General features: G+C 35.0%; 1 protein-coding gene across 1 annotated transcript; it reads left to right on the top strand.

The window, feature by feature from the left end:
* The first annotated feature begins 268 nt into the window (after positions 1–268).
* Positions 269–1,177, top strand: LOC145074627 (Pathogenesis-related thaumatin superfamily protein). Its single transcript, XM_079020975.1, has one exon. It carries the CDS (start codon positions 314–316, stop codon positions 1,040–1,042), a length of 729 nt encoding a protein of 242 aa, XP_078877101.1. The 5' UTR covers positions 269–313; the 3' UTR covers positions 1,043–1,177.
* The last annotated feature ends 15,066 nt before the right edge of the window (positions 1,178–16,243 follow it).

The raw sequence follows: 16,243 nt of genomic DNA, 5'->3' as shown, positions 1-16,243 counted from the left end.
CCATGTTAACCATAAAAACTTTTAGATACAGAAAAAAAAATTAAAAAACAAGCACCAATAGGTTATGATATTTTAGTGAATAACTTAACTAATATATTAAAAATCAATTTTTTGAAACACGCATCGACACCTTTATGGTACTTTAGTGAATAACTATTCAATAAATTAAGTTGATACTTGCTATTTTTCGTAATTCGGACAAATTACATAAAGAAACCACAAAAGTTTTGGAACATATGCACATTTTCACGCCTATATATACACACCCTTTGTATCTATCTCCATCCACACCACTACCAATACCAACACAACCATGGCTTCATTTTCCTTCATCACCTTCATCTCTCTTCTGCTCCTCCCTCTGTCCCACGCCACACTGACCCTCACAGTCGTAAACAACTGCCCATTCCCAGTCTGGCCCGCCATCCAACCCAATGCTGGCCACCCCGTCCTCGAACGCGGCGGATTTGCTCTCAACCCTCGCACTCACCGCTCCTTCCTAGCCCCAGCCACCCACTGGTCCGGTCGTATCTGGGGCCGTACAGGTTGCACCAACCACAACGGTCGCTTCACCTGCGCCACCGGCGACTGTGGTGCCAAACTCGAGTGCAACGGTCTCGGCGGCGCCGCACCCGCCACCCTAGCCCAGTTCAGCCTCCACCACAGCCACACCGACCAGTCTTCTTACGCCGTCAGTCTCGTTGACGGGTTCAATGTCCCGATGACGGTAACGCCGCACGAGGGTAAAGGAGTGTGTCCGGTGGTCGGTTGCAAGGCGGATCTGTTAGCTACGTGTCCGTGGTCGTTGCAGAAACACGCCGATGGGAAAGTGGTGGCGTGTAAGAGTGGCTGTGAGGCGTTCAATACCGACGAGTTTTGTTGCAGAGGTCATTTCAACAACGCGCAGACGTGTAAAGCGTCGAAGTGGTCGGATTTCTTTAAGCACGCGTGTCCGGCCACGTTTGCGTACGCGCATGATAGCCCGTCGCTAACGCATGAGTGTTCGTCGCCACGTGAGCTTAAAGTTATATTCTGTCACTAATAAGTACTAGTTTTTAGTGACGAAAAGTTTAGGGTTTTCGGAATAAAAAGTTGTTTAGTTTCATGTTGTAGTCGTCTGTGTTATGTATCTGGAAATGTAATATTTTATGTTATATTAAATCTTATTTGGTAGTCACATGGGATTCTATGTATATCGAATCTTATTGTGTAGCGTGGTTTTTAATTGGAAGTAGTGCCGTACGATCTTTACGTTACCATTTACAAAATTCAAAATAGTTGTGGTCGGTAAAAGGAAAATTATTTTTGGGTAAAATACATATTTGGTCCTTATGGTTTGTCCAAAGCATCACTTTTGGTTGTAGTATTGTGATATGAATCATATGATCGTGAATTATCTTTATTACACCATATATTGATCTGTTAGGGAGGAGAGAGTCGTTCCCACTGCACCCACTGCCACATTAGTTTTTCTCTTTAATTTTTCTTCATCTTTCCGAACCCACAACACACGAAAATCTTATCTTTTTCAACCCAGTCAATTAAAAAATACTAAACAACTAAGGTACAAGTCTTAAAACATATGGTACAAGAGAAAAGTAGAGAGAGAGGATGAAATAGGTTCGTGAAACCAATTAAACAACCCGTCGAAGAGGGAGTGGTACCAGCGGTAACTCTATTGCTAATTAAGATTTTACCTTGATTATTTTGTATATTTTTTTTAATTGAGTGGGTTGAGAAAGATATGATTTCCGTGTGTTGTGGGTTCGGAAAGATGAAGAAAAATCAAAAAGAAAAGCTGATGTGTCAGTGGGTTCGGTGGGTTCAATGGGAACGATTCCCTCCTCCCTTAGTTAGTTAAGTATGAAATGATCAAATGCGCCTCTTAATAACCACCATTGTCCATCCACCATCATACCACTATCACTATTGCCAATCAGCTAAACAAATTAACAATTAATCTATGAGAAAAACCTCTAATGTACATAACAATAAGAATAACAAAAGGTATCATACTAAAGGGCTTCTAGCCCAGCGGTATTAGGTGGTGTCCTCCATTTTTTAGGTCGAGGGTTCAAGTCTCGTTGTGGACATAGGTGGAATTAAGTGTTAGTTTAGAAGTAAATTATAATATTTGTATTTGCCGGTTCAAAAAAAAAAAAGTATCCTAGTGGTAATTAGAAATCTTTAACATAAGGTCTTAATCACACTCAATTACAACAAATTAGTTTCCAACAAAAGGTAGAACCTAAGTTGTTTTATGGTACAAACGAGTTTTGAAAGCGCACCATATTCGTATCAAGTGTGTTGTATCGAATAGATGTACCTAAAGCAATCCACAAAGATCTTCGCTCCTGTCTCCAAAAAGAATATTAATGAAGAGAATGAGTATTTGGTTGTGTGAGAGTTTGAAGTCTCCAAAAAGAATATTAATGAAGAGAATGAGTATTTGGTTGTGTGAGAGTTTGAAGTCTCCTAAAAGAATATTAATGAAGAGAATGAGTATTTGGTTGTGTGAGAGTTTGAAGTCTCCTAAAAAATATTAATGAAGTGAATGAGTATTTGGTTGTGTGAGAGTTTGAATTGGACCCGACAAAAGAGTCGAATTTCTTATCATCGTTAAGGGAGGAGGGAGTCGTTCCCATTGAACCCACCAAACCCACTGAACCCACTGCCACATCAGCTTTTCTCTTTGATTTTTCTTTATCTTTCCGAACCCACAACACACGGAAATCATATCTTTCTCAACCCACTCAACCCACTTAATTAAAAATATATACAAAATAATCAAGGTAAAATCTTAATTAGCAATAGAGTTACCGCCGGTACCACTCCCTCTTCGGTGGGTTGTTTAATTGGTTTCATGAACCCACTTCATCCTCTCTCTACTTTCTCTCTCTCATTTTCTCTTGTACCATATGTTTTAAGACTTGTACCTTAGTTGTTTAGTATTTTTTTAATTGAGTGGGTTGAAAAAGATAGGATTTCCGTGTGTTGTGGGTTCGGAAAGATGAAGAAAAATCAAAGAGAAAAGCTGATGTGGCAGTGGGTTCAATGGGAACGACTCCCTCCTCCCTATAAGTTTATGTCCGAATTGAGGATGACTGATGTGGTGGCTGTTGTCGGGATTGAAGTTTCTTATATCTCTAGAAGCCATGGAAGGCATCTCCTAGGCGAGATGTCCAAGTCATCAAAAAAATCTAAGGGTAAATGTACAATAAAATGCTTAAAAATCATATTTTGTTACTCTCTTAAGACAACCATATGTCACATAATATCCACATCAATGTCTTTTTTTAATTAAAAACACGTTTATAAATGATAAACCGCATTATATGAGCGACTTACGTTAAGCAACCTCAAGGCTCACGTGGGAGGTCCATCGCAGTATACTAGCAATATTTTGGTTGTGTCAACATTTGAACTTTGAACAACCTATGTGAAATTATGCTCTCAAGTGTTAGACTCTCATATGAATATATGATATAACATGAGACAAAGTTTTTTTTTTTTCTTTTTTTGAATAATTCTGAAAGACTCTTTGTATAATGAACAAGAACAAAATTAATACTCCCTCCGTCCCAATATTATTGTCCATAGACAAAAAACACACAGATTAAAAAAACATTAATTGCCACTAACTTTATATAATAAAATGACAATTTTGTCCTTACTTTGCATTTAATATCCAATTAAATGCTTAATTGGTTAAGTAATAATTATGAGGTATTTTGGTAAAAATGTTATTTATTTTTAGAAGTTGACTATTATTTTGGGACAAACCAAAAAAAAAAGATGGACTATAATTTTGAAACGGAGGGAGTATTTTTTTAAAATAAATCTGAAACATCATTCTTAGAAAAACATTTTTGAAACAAAAATGTTTGAATGAGGAAAATGGTTTTGGGTTGCAACAAAATATGTCGTCAATTTAAAACTTTTCAAAAAACAAATATCATTCTCTAAAAAGCCTTTCTCCAATAATTATTATTTCTGTCATTATATTTTGTTTTTTGGGTTACAAATTTCTGTCTCCTAAATATTTTATTAATCTATTTTGATAAAGCGTTCAAAGATATTATTAATGATTCTTAGTCGATAGATATGTAATTATAAAACAATGAAAAAACCAAACAATTGAAGGACACAATAATCGAAAACATTTCCTCCCTAAAGCATGCAGGTTATCTGCCTTTGATTTTGACGTCACACAAGAAAGAAGTAGTCGACGAGATCAGTGACTGCCGTGGTCCTTGCAATAGCGTCTCACGTTTCTCCGGTGGTAATAAAGTAGAAGCATAATATGAAAGAAACTAATCTAATTTTGTAAAAAGTCTACAAAAATGTTTAACAAGTTAATCTTATTTTGAATTTGATAGTTTAGATAAGTTGCAGAATTGGTCCATATAGGAATTTATAACCAATTTTGCTTTTGTTAACTGTTATAGTCCTTAACAGAAATTGACGTTATAAAGAAACAAAAAAGTTTAATTTCGTAAGAGGACTTTACCATTTTGATTCTAACGAGCCGAGAAATAAAGTTTGACTTATTAAAAGAAATATAAATATCCTTGTATTTTTTTCTTCCAACTTATCCTCGTACTAATATATCTTCCAACTTATCCTCGTACTAATATATGATTGTAACACGTGCATACGGTTAATTCTTTCACTTAATTATCTCTTTTTATTTTGATCTTTATCTTGAAATAGAAAAAAAATTAACATTTGATTTCTCTTTAAAAGATTTACCATTTTGAACTTTGATCTCAACTATTTAACTATTTTCATGGAGTTTGGCAATCACGTGGTTCTCCGTGGTGTCTCAGGGAATCTGGAGCCATGCTTACTTTCGTGATTGTCTGTGAAAGAAAATTTCTCTTTACCATTTTCTGCATATCTTTTTCTCTTTCGCTTTTCATCGGCTCTTCAATTTAAAGACACATAGTTCTTTCAAAAATCGAGAAAAGTAAGACTTCAACCCCTCATAAAAATAAATTCCAATATTTTTACTTATAAAGGCATTTGCATGATGATATCTATTCGAATTACTTGTCATTATAAAATATTTTTAGAAAATTTTGATTATCTTATTTTCTTAATGTAATTTAGTTTGTCGGTTGCAAAATTCACATTTTTATCTATAAAGTTATAAAAATGTCATAATTAATTCACACACACTAAACTTCGGTTGCAAAATTCACATTTTGATCAATAAAATTATAATAGTTTCATAATTAATTCCCACGTACTACACTTCGGTATGTGTTCTTTTATATATCTACTAGTTGTTAAACACATTTATTATATAGGTTAACTTAAAAAACATTAAATATAAAAGTCTAAATATTTAAGAATTTTAAATTTATAAGAAAATAAGAAAAAAATAAATTATTAAAATTGAAATGTTTGTTTTATTTTATTTTAAATTTAAATAAATAAACAAAAAAAATTAATAAGCTTTAATTTGAGAATTTTGAAATTAGAAGGTTAGTCCATTAATGAAATTGATATCTATTTATTACTACATTAATTGTAACTATTACATTAAAATATTATATGAAATTTAATTAAAAAAAACCCATAAAATGACATGTGAAAAAAAAATTAATTCAAAATAACCAAAAATTAACATTTATCAAATTAAATGGGAATGTAACATGTGACAAAAAAAACTTTCATTTATTATAATAAATATTTTAAATGAATGTCATTGCAGAGACGATTACTAACTTCGTTCGATACATTCAAGAGGTGAGCAGAAAATGACCTAATTTCGGAGACAATGTCTTTTAATACGGGGTAAACTCTATAATCCATATAATAAATCACATTCCCCTATCACAACACCATCATCAATCATCAAACACAACCTCTCACCGCGATTAACTATCCATTACAACCACCGTGAAAATCCCACAACCACACCACCATCATCACACAATCTATACATGTTTTTCAAATTCAAAAGAGAAAAGCTCTGATTTCTTTTTTTCCTACGGATAAACACACACAAAAAAAGATCAAGCCACTACAACTGTTTCATGAAGGATAATGGGAGCGTTTTGGTTGTGATCGATCGATAAGCAATATCAAAAGCCAGGATCTCGATTTTGAAAAATTATTGTTTACTTTTAATCATATGACCTTGGAAATTCCGTAGAGATAAGATGGATTCCTTAAGCACTACAAATACAAAACTTTTTGGACCTAATGCGGAAAAACTGAATATATGAGTGTTCTTTTTAACTTAATGCGGAAAGAGCAATGTAAGGATTGTTTGTCCCCCCCCCCCCCCTCCTCGTTAAGTCCTTAAATGTAAAGTGGTTGAACAAATAATGAGGTATGTCTAAATAAAATGTTCTATACATAATGTATGTTTCTTTTCTAGACTTAAGAAGCTATCTAAGACTAAATGACCATTTTACCATTGCATTACAAAAAATAAATTTGATAAGATATAACCAATTGAAGCATCAGAGGAGTTTAGAGGGAAAAAAGAAAGACAAATCGGTAAAAAGTTAGCTAGTTTTCTTGCTTAACCCATAGTCTTTCTATCTATTAAAAAAGAAAAAAAAAACTTTATGCAGAAAGCTAGAAAAGAGGCTTTTATGAACGATGAATCATCCTCAATAAAGTGTGGTAATCACCATGAAAAAACGGAAGCAAATCTTTCTCAATCAAGACTTGTCATAATGCATTAACGACCTTCTCTTCCTCCTCATCTCGAACACCATCAATTAAAAATGTGCGCAGATTGGCAATTAGAAGCGCACCATTTTTTAGGGAGTTTGACAACCTTATTAAAGCAACCAAAGCCTTTTTCTTTAAAGATCGAACCCTAATCCTTCTCTTATCTTCCTCAAATTTCACCAAATCATATCTTACCGCTTCAACATAATCAAATTATAAATCCTTGTTCTTTTAGGTCAAAATTCAAATTCATCCAGAATTTAACAAAATCGAGAATGGATCACGTGGCATTATAAATAAGGAATGAATAGTTGAACTCTAGAAAAGCTCAACATGAATCGCAAAATACTTAAATCCTCAAGAATTCTTACAGTCAAGTATGAGGTTTTAATGAGTAGATATCTCCAGAGATTTTCACACTGAACAAACAATTCAACAAATTGAAATCGTTGAAAATGTCGAAACCTCGACACAATCATGATATCGAAGATTATGTCACAGGGGTGGGGGGAAGTGGATTGAATCCGTCGAAAAATAACAGGTAATAAAGAAACCAATAATCATGATATCGAAGATTATGCTTGATGTCTTCGTGATTATTGCATGTGTTTGTTTATATGTTTCGGACTTCGGTTCGATGTCGGGGCAAGCCCGAGGAATGTTTAGTTATATGTTATGTGTTCTATGTTTCGGAATTCGTTCCGATGTCAGGGCAAGTCCGAGGAAGGATTTAGCTTATATGTTTATGTTATGTGTTCATGTTATATGTTTGTGATATGTTATACGTATACCGGACTTCGGTCCGATGCCGGGCGGGGCCCGATGCCGGATTCGTCTGATGTCGGGTGGGGCCCGATGTAGTAGGCAAGACCCAATGTATGCTATTATGTGATTATGTGTATGATATGTGGTAGTTTAAGGAGACTCATGATATTGCCATATTTATACATAATTTTAGGCAATATTGATCTACATTTTATTTAATATTTTGGTTATTTGCATAGAATTATGGTACTTATAAGGATAAAATGTTATTTGCAGCCAAAATAAAGCATTTTAGAAGAAAGGGACCAGAAGTGACAATGCTTGGAACTTTGGGGGACTTGAAGAAAAGAAGAACGAAAAAAAAACACCCAAAAGACGTACTCACGACGTGAACAGTTGATGGTTCACGACGTGAGTCAAGAGAGATAGAAGATAAACATTCGGGTGAATGAATCCTTGCAGATCACGATTACCTTGAAACGACCCAAAAATACGACCCGAAAATTTCATTTTTAATATAACCAAAAATCATAAATCTGAGTATCATATAATAAAACCATACACTATGTATCTCAAACCATACTCAAACACTGTGAGAAAACTGAGTCACGATTGTATCAAAACATATCTAAGAAAACTGTATCAACTCCCAAGACAAAAACTGAAGCTGTGGTGTATGCGATGCCATCATCCCGAGCTCTTCCCTTTGCTTGCGGAAGTACCTGAAACCAAAACTGAAACTGTAAGCACGAAGCTTAGCGAGCTCCCCCAAACTACCACATACCATGCAATTGTTGGATTAATGTCTAAGTCCATAACTATAATTGGTAAGACTTGACCCGACCCGGCATGGTCCATTTGGGTTGCATACCATCATGCACTTGGATGAGAGAAATAAGACACTTATGGTTATTAATATATTATAAGTTCTAGTATATTAATATTAAGAATAATGAGATTATTTAATTAGTATTGATCAAGAATTAATCTAGGATTAATTAAGTGATCAAAAGAAGACTAATTAAATATATGGGTTGATTGTGTAAATCATCCATACTTGTATAGTGGGCTAATGCTCCATGGATAATCAAGTTGGGCAAAAACCCATAGAATGGTCCATGGATGCTCCATGGTGTATTTGTACCCATGGATCCAAGGAAATGGAAAGTCATGACAATTAGGGTTTACCCTAATTGTAACACTATATAAAGATCTTATTCTTGACAAAATCGGCCACTAGAGATAGTGAAGAAAGGGCTAGCCGATTTTGAAGAGTGTAGAATTCTCTCAAGTCATTCCAAGTGTTTTGATGATTGTGATTCCATTTGAGGTGTCACACTTGGGGCACTAGGCACTCAAGCTTCATGAAGACATTCTACACCAAAGAGGTATGTATTCTATCTTGCTATAGTCATTATTTTGTATGCTAGATTAGGATAATACCTTGGAAGTTCTTATTTGCATGTATAATAGAGAAAACATAGATCCAAGGTATTTAGGGTTGCATGTACACTTAGGAGTGTTAGAATGCTCAAAACCCAACAGTGGTATCAGAGCCACGGGTTGTTTTCTGTTATATTGATGCAAATATTTTATTTTCAAAGTTGAAAAAAAAAACCATGAAGTTTGTCAAATTTTAAGATAATTACTTGTTCTTGTGAAAAACTAATTATTTGTAAAATTTGAATAATTTGCTTTATGAGATGAATTAGGTCAAATTTAATAAAAGATAAAATAATATGATTATTTTATTAGTTTTAAAAGTTTGATCTAAAGAGTTTTATTTTTTGAAACCTCCATAAGTTATGGATATGAAAAGGTTTTAAAAAAAATTGATTCAAAGTTTTTTTGGAGTTACAAAAGTTGGTGTTAATCCAAATTAATCTAAGAATTGATTCTAAAATGTGTTTTTGTAACTTGTCCTCAAGTTATATGAAAAGTCACATTTAAGAATCATAAAACTCATAAAAATTGGCAAAGGTTACAAAAATGAAGAGTCTAGTTCTAATTAAATGGTTTTATGACTCCATAACTTGTCCCCAAGTTATGGAGGACCAAGAGTCTCTTCATTTAATAAAATAAAATAAAATTAAAAAAGGTGTAACCTTAATTAATTCCATAAGTTATAAAATAAAGAAAAGTTAATTCTTTTATTAGTTTAAAGTCTTCCATAACTTGTCCTCAAGTTATGGAACTTGAAGAGTTTTTGGATTAAAACTACTTTAAACACATAAGTTATGGAATTAATTAGTTTTGAATAGTTTCAAAACTTGCCCTCAAGTTTTGGAATTTGTAAAGTTTTCTCTTATGAATACTTTAATTCCAAGTTAGCCCTTAGAATTTTAAAAGTTAAAATTCAACCCTTATACTTTATAATATTATAAGTTAATAATATATATATGTATAAGAGTAAAGTCAGTCTTACCGCTAGTACGCCTCATTCACGAAGCCGGTCTATGAGGTGGGTATAAGGTTGTTGCCTATAAAATGGCAACTTAATGGGTGTCCACTCTCACCCACCGCTTGCTTGACTGGTGGAGGGTCGTTAGCCGAACGGGTTTGACAGGACTAGAATTCTCCCTTCATTAAAAGTATTAATGATAATACTAAGTAACTAAACTCTTAATAATACCCAATCTTAGTTACTTAGGAAAAATGTGAATAAGGTGCTAATCCATGAAATTACACTTTGCACTTTGTTTAAGTCGTTAGTGGAGCGTGTGTGGTTAACCGGCACACTAACTTGGACTTAACAAGGTAGGTAAAGGGTGACTTAATATTTATCATAGTATCGATGGAGCGTGTGTGGTTAACCGGCACATCGATTGAGGGGTAATTTATTAAGGGTACCAAGTGATTTGCATGGTTACTTCACACCTTGTTTTGTGATCCTCGGCATCCCAGTCACAAAACCTGAAGGGCACACTCGAGATTGAAACATGCCTTTGAAAAGTTCAATGAATCTCAAAGATCTAGGAGTTTCAAAACCAATTAAAACCTAATAATTCATTTCGTTTATCTTGGTGGAAATTGGTGAATCGTCATTCACCTACCTTCAAATATTTTATAGCTTGGATTACGGCATACCTCTTCTAAGTTATAAAATAGTTTGTTGGGTCCTAGCCTTAATATTTCATATTGGGTGTCATATTAAGGACTTTAAATCAACTATCTTGAATATCTCCCAAAAGATGTCTGTAATAGACACCTATGATCTTCCCAAATCTAGTGAAACAAGGTTTCCTAAATGAAGATGATGTCCTTTGGAAATCATACTTCTTTCACCTCCTCCAATTATTCTCCCCAACCCACAAGTTCTTGAAAAGTTTAAGGTCACTCAAGCCCTATTGACAAGGCAAGGTCTAGGTGTGAACACATCTTGGAGATGTAGTCACATATTGACAAGCCGGGAGAGTTGGGTGTCAAAGTCTTGAGAAAGTTGGTGGTTCAATCACTTTCTAAGTCACATAGTGAGTTCCTTTGGGACACCTATGAAACAGACTATGACAAGACCCTTAATGATCTTATCTATTTGCTAAGATCAACTTCCTAAAACTTTATGGACATTGACAATGATGACATTGGATATCCAGTAAAGCATTCTCTTCCCAATGGAAAGGGATCGACCATAGTCAACTCGGTTGACCAAATGGTAAAGAGAAAAGCTAAGTCTGTGATAGTCTCGTGTACCATTATCAAAGGGTCCATACATTTATATTGCCAAGGGAAGGGGCATTGGTTGCGAAGCTGCCAAATTTACCTAAGGATGTTAAAGTCAATAAGTTTGACTCTACTTCAGGTAAAGACCACTATCTAACTCTGTTAAGTTTCTATTATGAGATTCCTGATACATGATGTGACTGGGTCACATGGTGATGTTTTAAGAATCAAAGAAAAGTGAAGAAACTTAAAGAAAGAATATGCTGAATCTGATGGCGTAGATGGATTTCTATCGCATAGTTTGAAGATCGGATTCTTGAGCAACTTCTTAGGAGTTAGGAGATATTGCTTAGGAATAGATAACAACAAGTTTTCATATGGATTGTAAGGATAAGTTTTTCCGCAAAGTTTTAAAATAAAAGAAAAATTTTTGATTTTATTTATTTTAAAATATCCTTACAATGGCTTTTGAGGAAAAATTGTTGCTTATATGATTCCATTAAGAGCAAGAGTGGAAATATGAAATTGATTCTTTCATTTGTGGTAATGTCTAGATTTACCAAATAAGGAAAGATTCTCATCACCCAAGTTTCAATTGGACCGGAACTTGGAATCATGCAAGTTGTATAGCATGATGAATGAGAACTTTCAAGTTTTGGAAAATTAAGACTAATTACTTGTTCACATGGATGTGTGAGTCAAGTAAAGGACTAAGGGATCGAGTACACATTCTTGTGCACTGGTCAAGTCCACCACAAAAAGATTGATAAAACTATTCTTCATAGTTTACTAAAGCACAGTAAATATGATTATACTTACAAGCTTAAGTGTAATTCTGAGACATTGGAAAAAGGTTCCAATGTATGGCAGAGCGAATAAGAAGAATCAATTTAGGCAGAAGGATAAAAGTTTCTCAAATCTGAAGAGATGGGAGAGTACTTTAGTATCAGCTTTTGTGATCATCTTAATGATTAAGAAACCATAGCACAATTAGTTCTCTAAGGAAATCTTAGTGCATTCTTATGACTAAGAAGAGGGATCTTGAATTGTTGAAATGGTTAAATCAAGAAGATGAGTCATACTTCGTTCCAATACAAGTCTTAGAGTCATACTCCAAGATTGTCATTTGAGTGACATGTCTTAAAGAAGGTTTAAAACACTTGTCAAATGTAAGAGTAAAAGTTTTCTACTCTTGTACATTTGAAATTGGTAAGTTGTGATGTTTTGGATAAAACAAAGACCAACTTAGGCCAATTGGGTAAAGTGTTTTTCTTGATTAGAATCTGCATTATCTCTTGGATGTTTGACAAGGGAGTCTTATATGTCAAGAGGACAGTGGGAGTCTTAAAGGTCTTGAAAATCTCAAGAAATAATCAAGAATAAAACCTGAAGTTCTTCACTAGCACACGACTTGAGGTTTATAACCTATCGTGTTGACATATCTGTGCCCATTCCAGTTAAAGTTGGCTTTGCATATGAGTTCTTAGAGTTCTCAGTTTGTTGCATAACAACTTGGAAGCAATGGCAGGCCCTTGAGCTGCCAGGTGGCAAGAAGTTAAGATTGAGTTCAATCCATATGGTTTTGGATTTGTCATTATCTTTGTCTTGTGATTATGGTTTGACAAATTCATATGGGTAGGAACTCATACACCATATAAATCTAAGTGTCATAAGGTTTCTCTCCGATTCATGAAAATGATGGTGAGGAAACGCTTTCACTAAGTAGATTTTACGAAGATATCAATTGTGTTATTTGCATTTTCAAAAGTCGTTAGTGGAGCGCGTGTGGTTAACCGGCACACTAACATGGACTTGTGAGAAATGGCAAATGCCTAAGCAATTGAGACCATGATTACGGTATCCCTTTTCATGGTTCTTGAAATTGCTTAGACACACAGGTGAGCTATCTACGGAAAGGGTGTATGAATCTAAATTTCAGACTGTCCAGCTGATTTCTGAGTACATGTCAAAGCTAGTGGGAGCATAAGTGTTATGCTAATAATCATCATGTTAGTGGGAGCATGATAATTATGATAAGTATTGCAAGTTAGCAATGTTAATTATAGAAAACAAAAGTTTCAATTGGGAAAAAGTTGTTTTGCTATAATTAAGGGAGAGGAAATTATGCTTCATCTCAAATCTATAAGCTTAGATCGTGAGGTTTTAATCATTTAGTCAAGGATATATATGAATTTCATGTTGGAATGGCTCAACATAAGGAAATTCTATATATGGGTCCATTATTTGCGTTCTAAAATTCGATTATGATTACGGCATCCCTTTTCATAATCTGAATTATGAGAACTTGGCAAATTGAAATGGAAATGTTATAGCAAAAGACTGGTTTAGTCTTTATGTGAGACATCATGAATCGTGTCCCATATGCTTCGGATATAGGATCGATTACATGTGCTATAATCATCCGTTCTAAAATTTTCCAAATGCCTGGGGCATTAAGAAGGGAAAAGGTTTAGAACTGGATATGACTAAAAGGATTAAACAATTGTCGAGGACAATCTAAGGTTTACCAAAGATTGGTTACTCAAGGACAATTGGAAGTATAGTGATAATTCTGGAAGGACCATGTTGACATAATCTGTAAGGAGGCAACTCTTGTTCAGAAGTGATAGTCAAAATGGAATCTGGAAATGTTTCAAAGTTAGAATTTTTCAATCTGTGTAAGATTAAGGAAACTTAATGCAAGAAGGATATTTCCAAGGAACTGATCTCCTTTGGAATGCTCTGTAATGTTTGTTGTCAAGTCTTTATGACTTTGTGCATAATCATTACAAGAGGATCAATGCATATAAGTTTAGAATCTGACAGATTCCAGTAAATGGCATGAATTTGGAATTCTTGCATTTGCAGTAAGGATTTGGGAGTGTGAAAAGAGAATCATTGAAGTTATGTTCAATGGATCTAGTTCACAAAGTAAAGATCATAGACAAACATAGTATGCATACTTGGTGTATGGCATGACTAGTGTTTAGAAAACATAGTGTACATGCTTGGAGCATGGGACAACTATTGTTTTAAATTCAAGAATAAAGTTGATAGCTGAAACAGTATACAATGGATAATGTGTAATCATATGGTGATAAATAAAAGGTGTTTTATTTATATTCATAAGTTCTGAGACCATATTGGATTCAATTATTATTGTGTTTCACTTTGCATGTTTTGACTTCCCGAATAAACTGGGTTATTCTTCCGGAATGACTAAGTTATTCAAACCATCCACAGTCGGTCATATGTTGGAAGTAGATATGAATTAAGACTGTCATGATGGGTTGTAGAGGTCTAAGGTGTTGGACAAGGCTACAACAATCATGAGTGCTCATAAGTTCTGAGTATTGGATTCAACCCGTGCTCATTGGAATCACTTCATGGATTTTATCACGAGTGATCATGAGACGATAATATCTTATATTCTTCAAACCTAGAGATATGAGTTGTTACTATGAGTTGATAGTACATTGATTGCACGAAAACGCATTTGGTAACTCGGTGCTATAAAACGTGCCTTTGTGTATGATTCAACAAGTAGTAGAACAAGCCATATGAGTCGAAGTTTATCCATTCCTTTTACCTTCGGGATAAAAGCGATATCTGTGGGCCCCTCGATGATTTGATGATGACAAATGGAAGTGCTCGGCCGGGCCAGGACTGATTTGATTTGTTCAATTAGTCAGTCGTCATAAATCGGAAATCGGGAAACAACAAATGGACAGAGAGAATGATTATAATCCATGTCTCAGTCCATATGATATCTAGAATGGAGGAATATATGATCCCTTATCTAATGGACAAGTCACTGACAAAGGTCAGAGTTCATCTACAAGGTCAGAGTTCGACAGAAGCTTTTGAGAGCTACGATTGCCAGTTGGTTCCTGAAGTCATACGCAATAATAGTTTTAGACTTATCCAAGTGGGAGACTGTTGGATTAATGTCTAAGTCCATAACTATAATTGGTAAGACTTGACCCGACCCGGCATGGTCCATTTGGGTTGCATACCATCATGCACTTGGATGAGAGAAATAAGACACTTATGGTTATTAATATATTATAAGTTCTAGTATATTAATAATAAGAATAATGAGATTATTTAATTAGTATTGATCAAGAATTAATCTAGGATTAATTAAGTGATCAAAAGAAGACTAATTAAATATATGGGTTGATTGTGTAAATCATCCATACTTGTATAGTGGGCTAATGCTCCATGGATAATCAAGTTGGGCTAAAACCCATAGGATGGTCCATGGATGCTCCATGGTGTATTTGTACCCATGGATCCAAGGAAATGGAAAGTCATGACAATTAGGGTTTACCCTAATTGTAACACTATATAAAGATCTTATTCTTGACAAAATCGGCCACTAGAGATAGTGAAGAAAGGGCTAGCCGATTTTGAAGAGTGTAGAATTCTCTCAAGTCATTCCAAGTGTTTTGATGATTGTGATTCCATTTGAGGTGTCACACTTGGGGCACTAGGCACTCAAGCTTCATGAAGACATTCTACACCAAAGAGGTATGTATTCTATCTTGCTATAGTCATTATTTTGTATGCTAGATTAGGATAATACCTTGGAAGTTCTTATTTGCATGTATAATAGAGAAAACATAGATCCAAGGTATTTAGGGTTGCATGTACACCTAGGAGTGTTAGAATGCTCAAAACCCAACAGCAATAACATATAAAGCACATACTGGGGCCTTGCCCCCTCCATCAGACCGAAGTCCGAAGCTGACTGACTGGGACCCCGTCCCCTACATCGGACCGAAGTCCGAAGCTGACTGTCTGGGACCTTGTCCCCTCCATCGGACCGAAGTCCGAAGCTAACTGACTGGGACCTTGTCCCCTACATCGGACCGAAGTCCGAAGCTAACTGACTGGGACCTTGTCCCCTCCATCGGACCGAAGTCCGAAGCTAACTGGCTGGGACCTTGTCCCCTCCATCGGACCGAAGTCCGAAGCTAACTGAACACAACATATCATAACATATCAACTGGAATAAACTCACATATACTACATACTGCATCGGGCTGTTGCCCGGAACACATAACACATAAATCCTGTCTGAGCCACGAAGGCATCAAGCATACTAACTACTGCATCGGAC

This window comes from Lactuca serriola, chromosome 9 (assembly GCF_051521515.1).
Source record: "Lactuca serriola cultivar US96UC23 chromosome 9, Lser_US96UC23_V15, whole genome shotgun sequence".
In the NCBI taxonomy this organism is placed as follows: domain Eukaryota; kingdom Viridiplantae; phylum Streptophyta; class Magnoliopsida; order Asterales; family Asteraceae; genus Lactuca; species Lactuca serriola.
Note: the sequence above shows the minus strand (reverse complement) of the source record. Positions and strands in the feature narration are given on the sequence as shown.

What these genes read in the sequence shown, in the direction of transcription:
- LOC145074627 (XM_079020975.1), top strand. Translation starts at nt 314, where the DNA reads ATGGCTTCATTTTCCTTCATCACCTTCATCTCTCTTCTGCTCCTCCCT.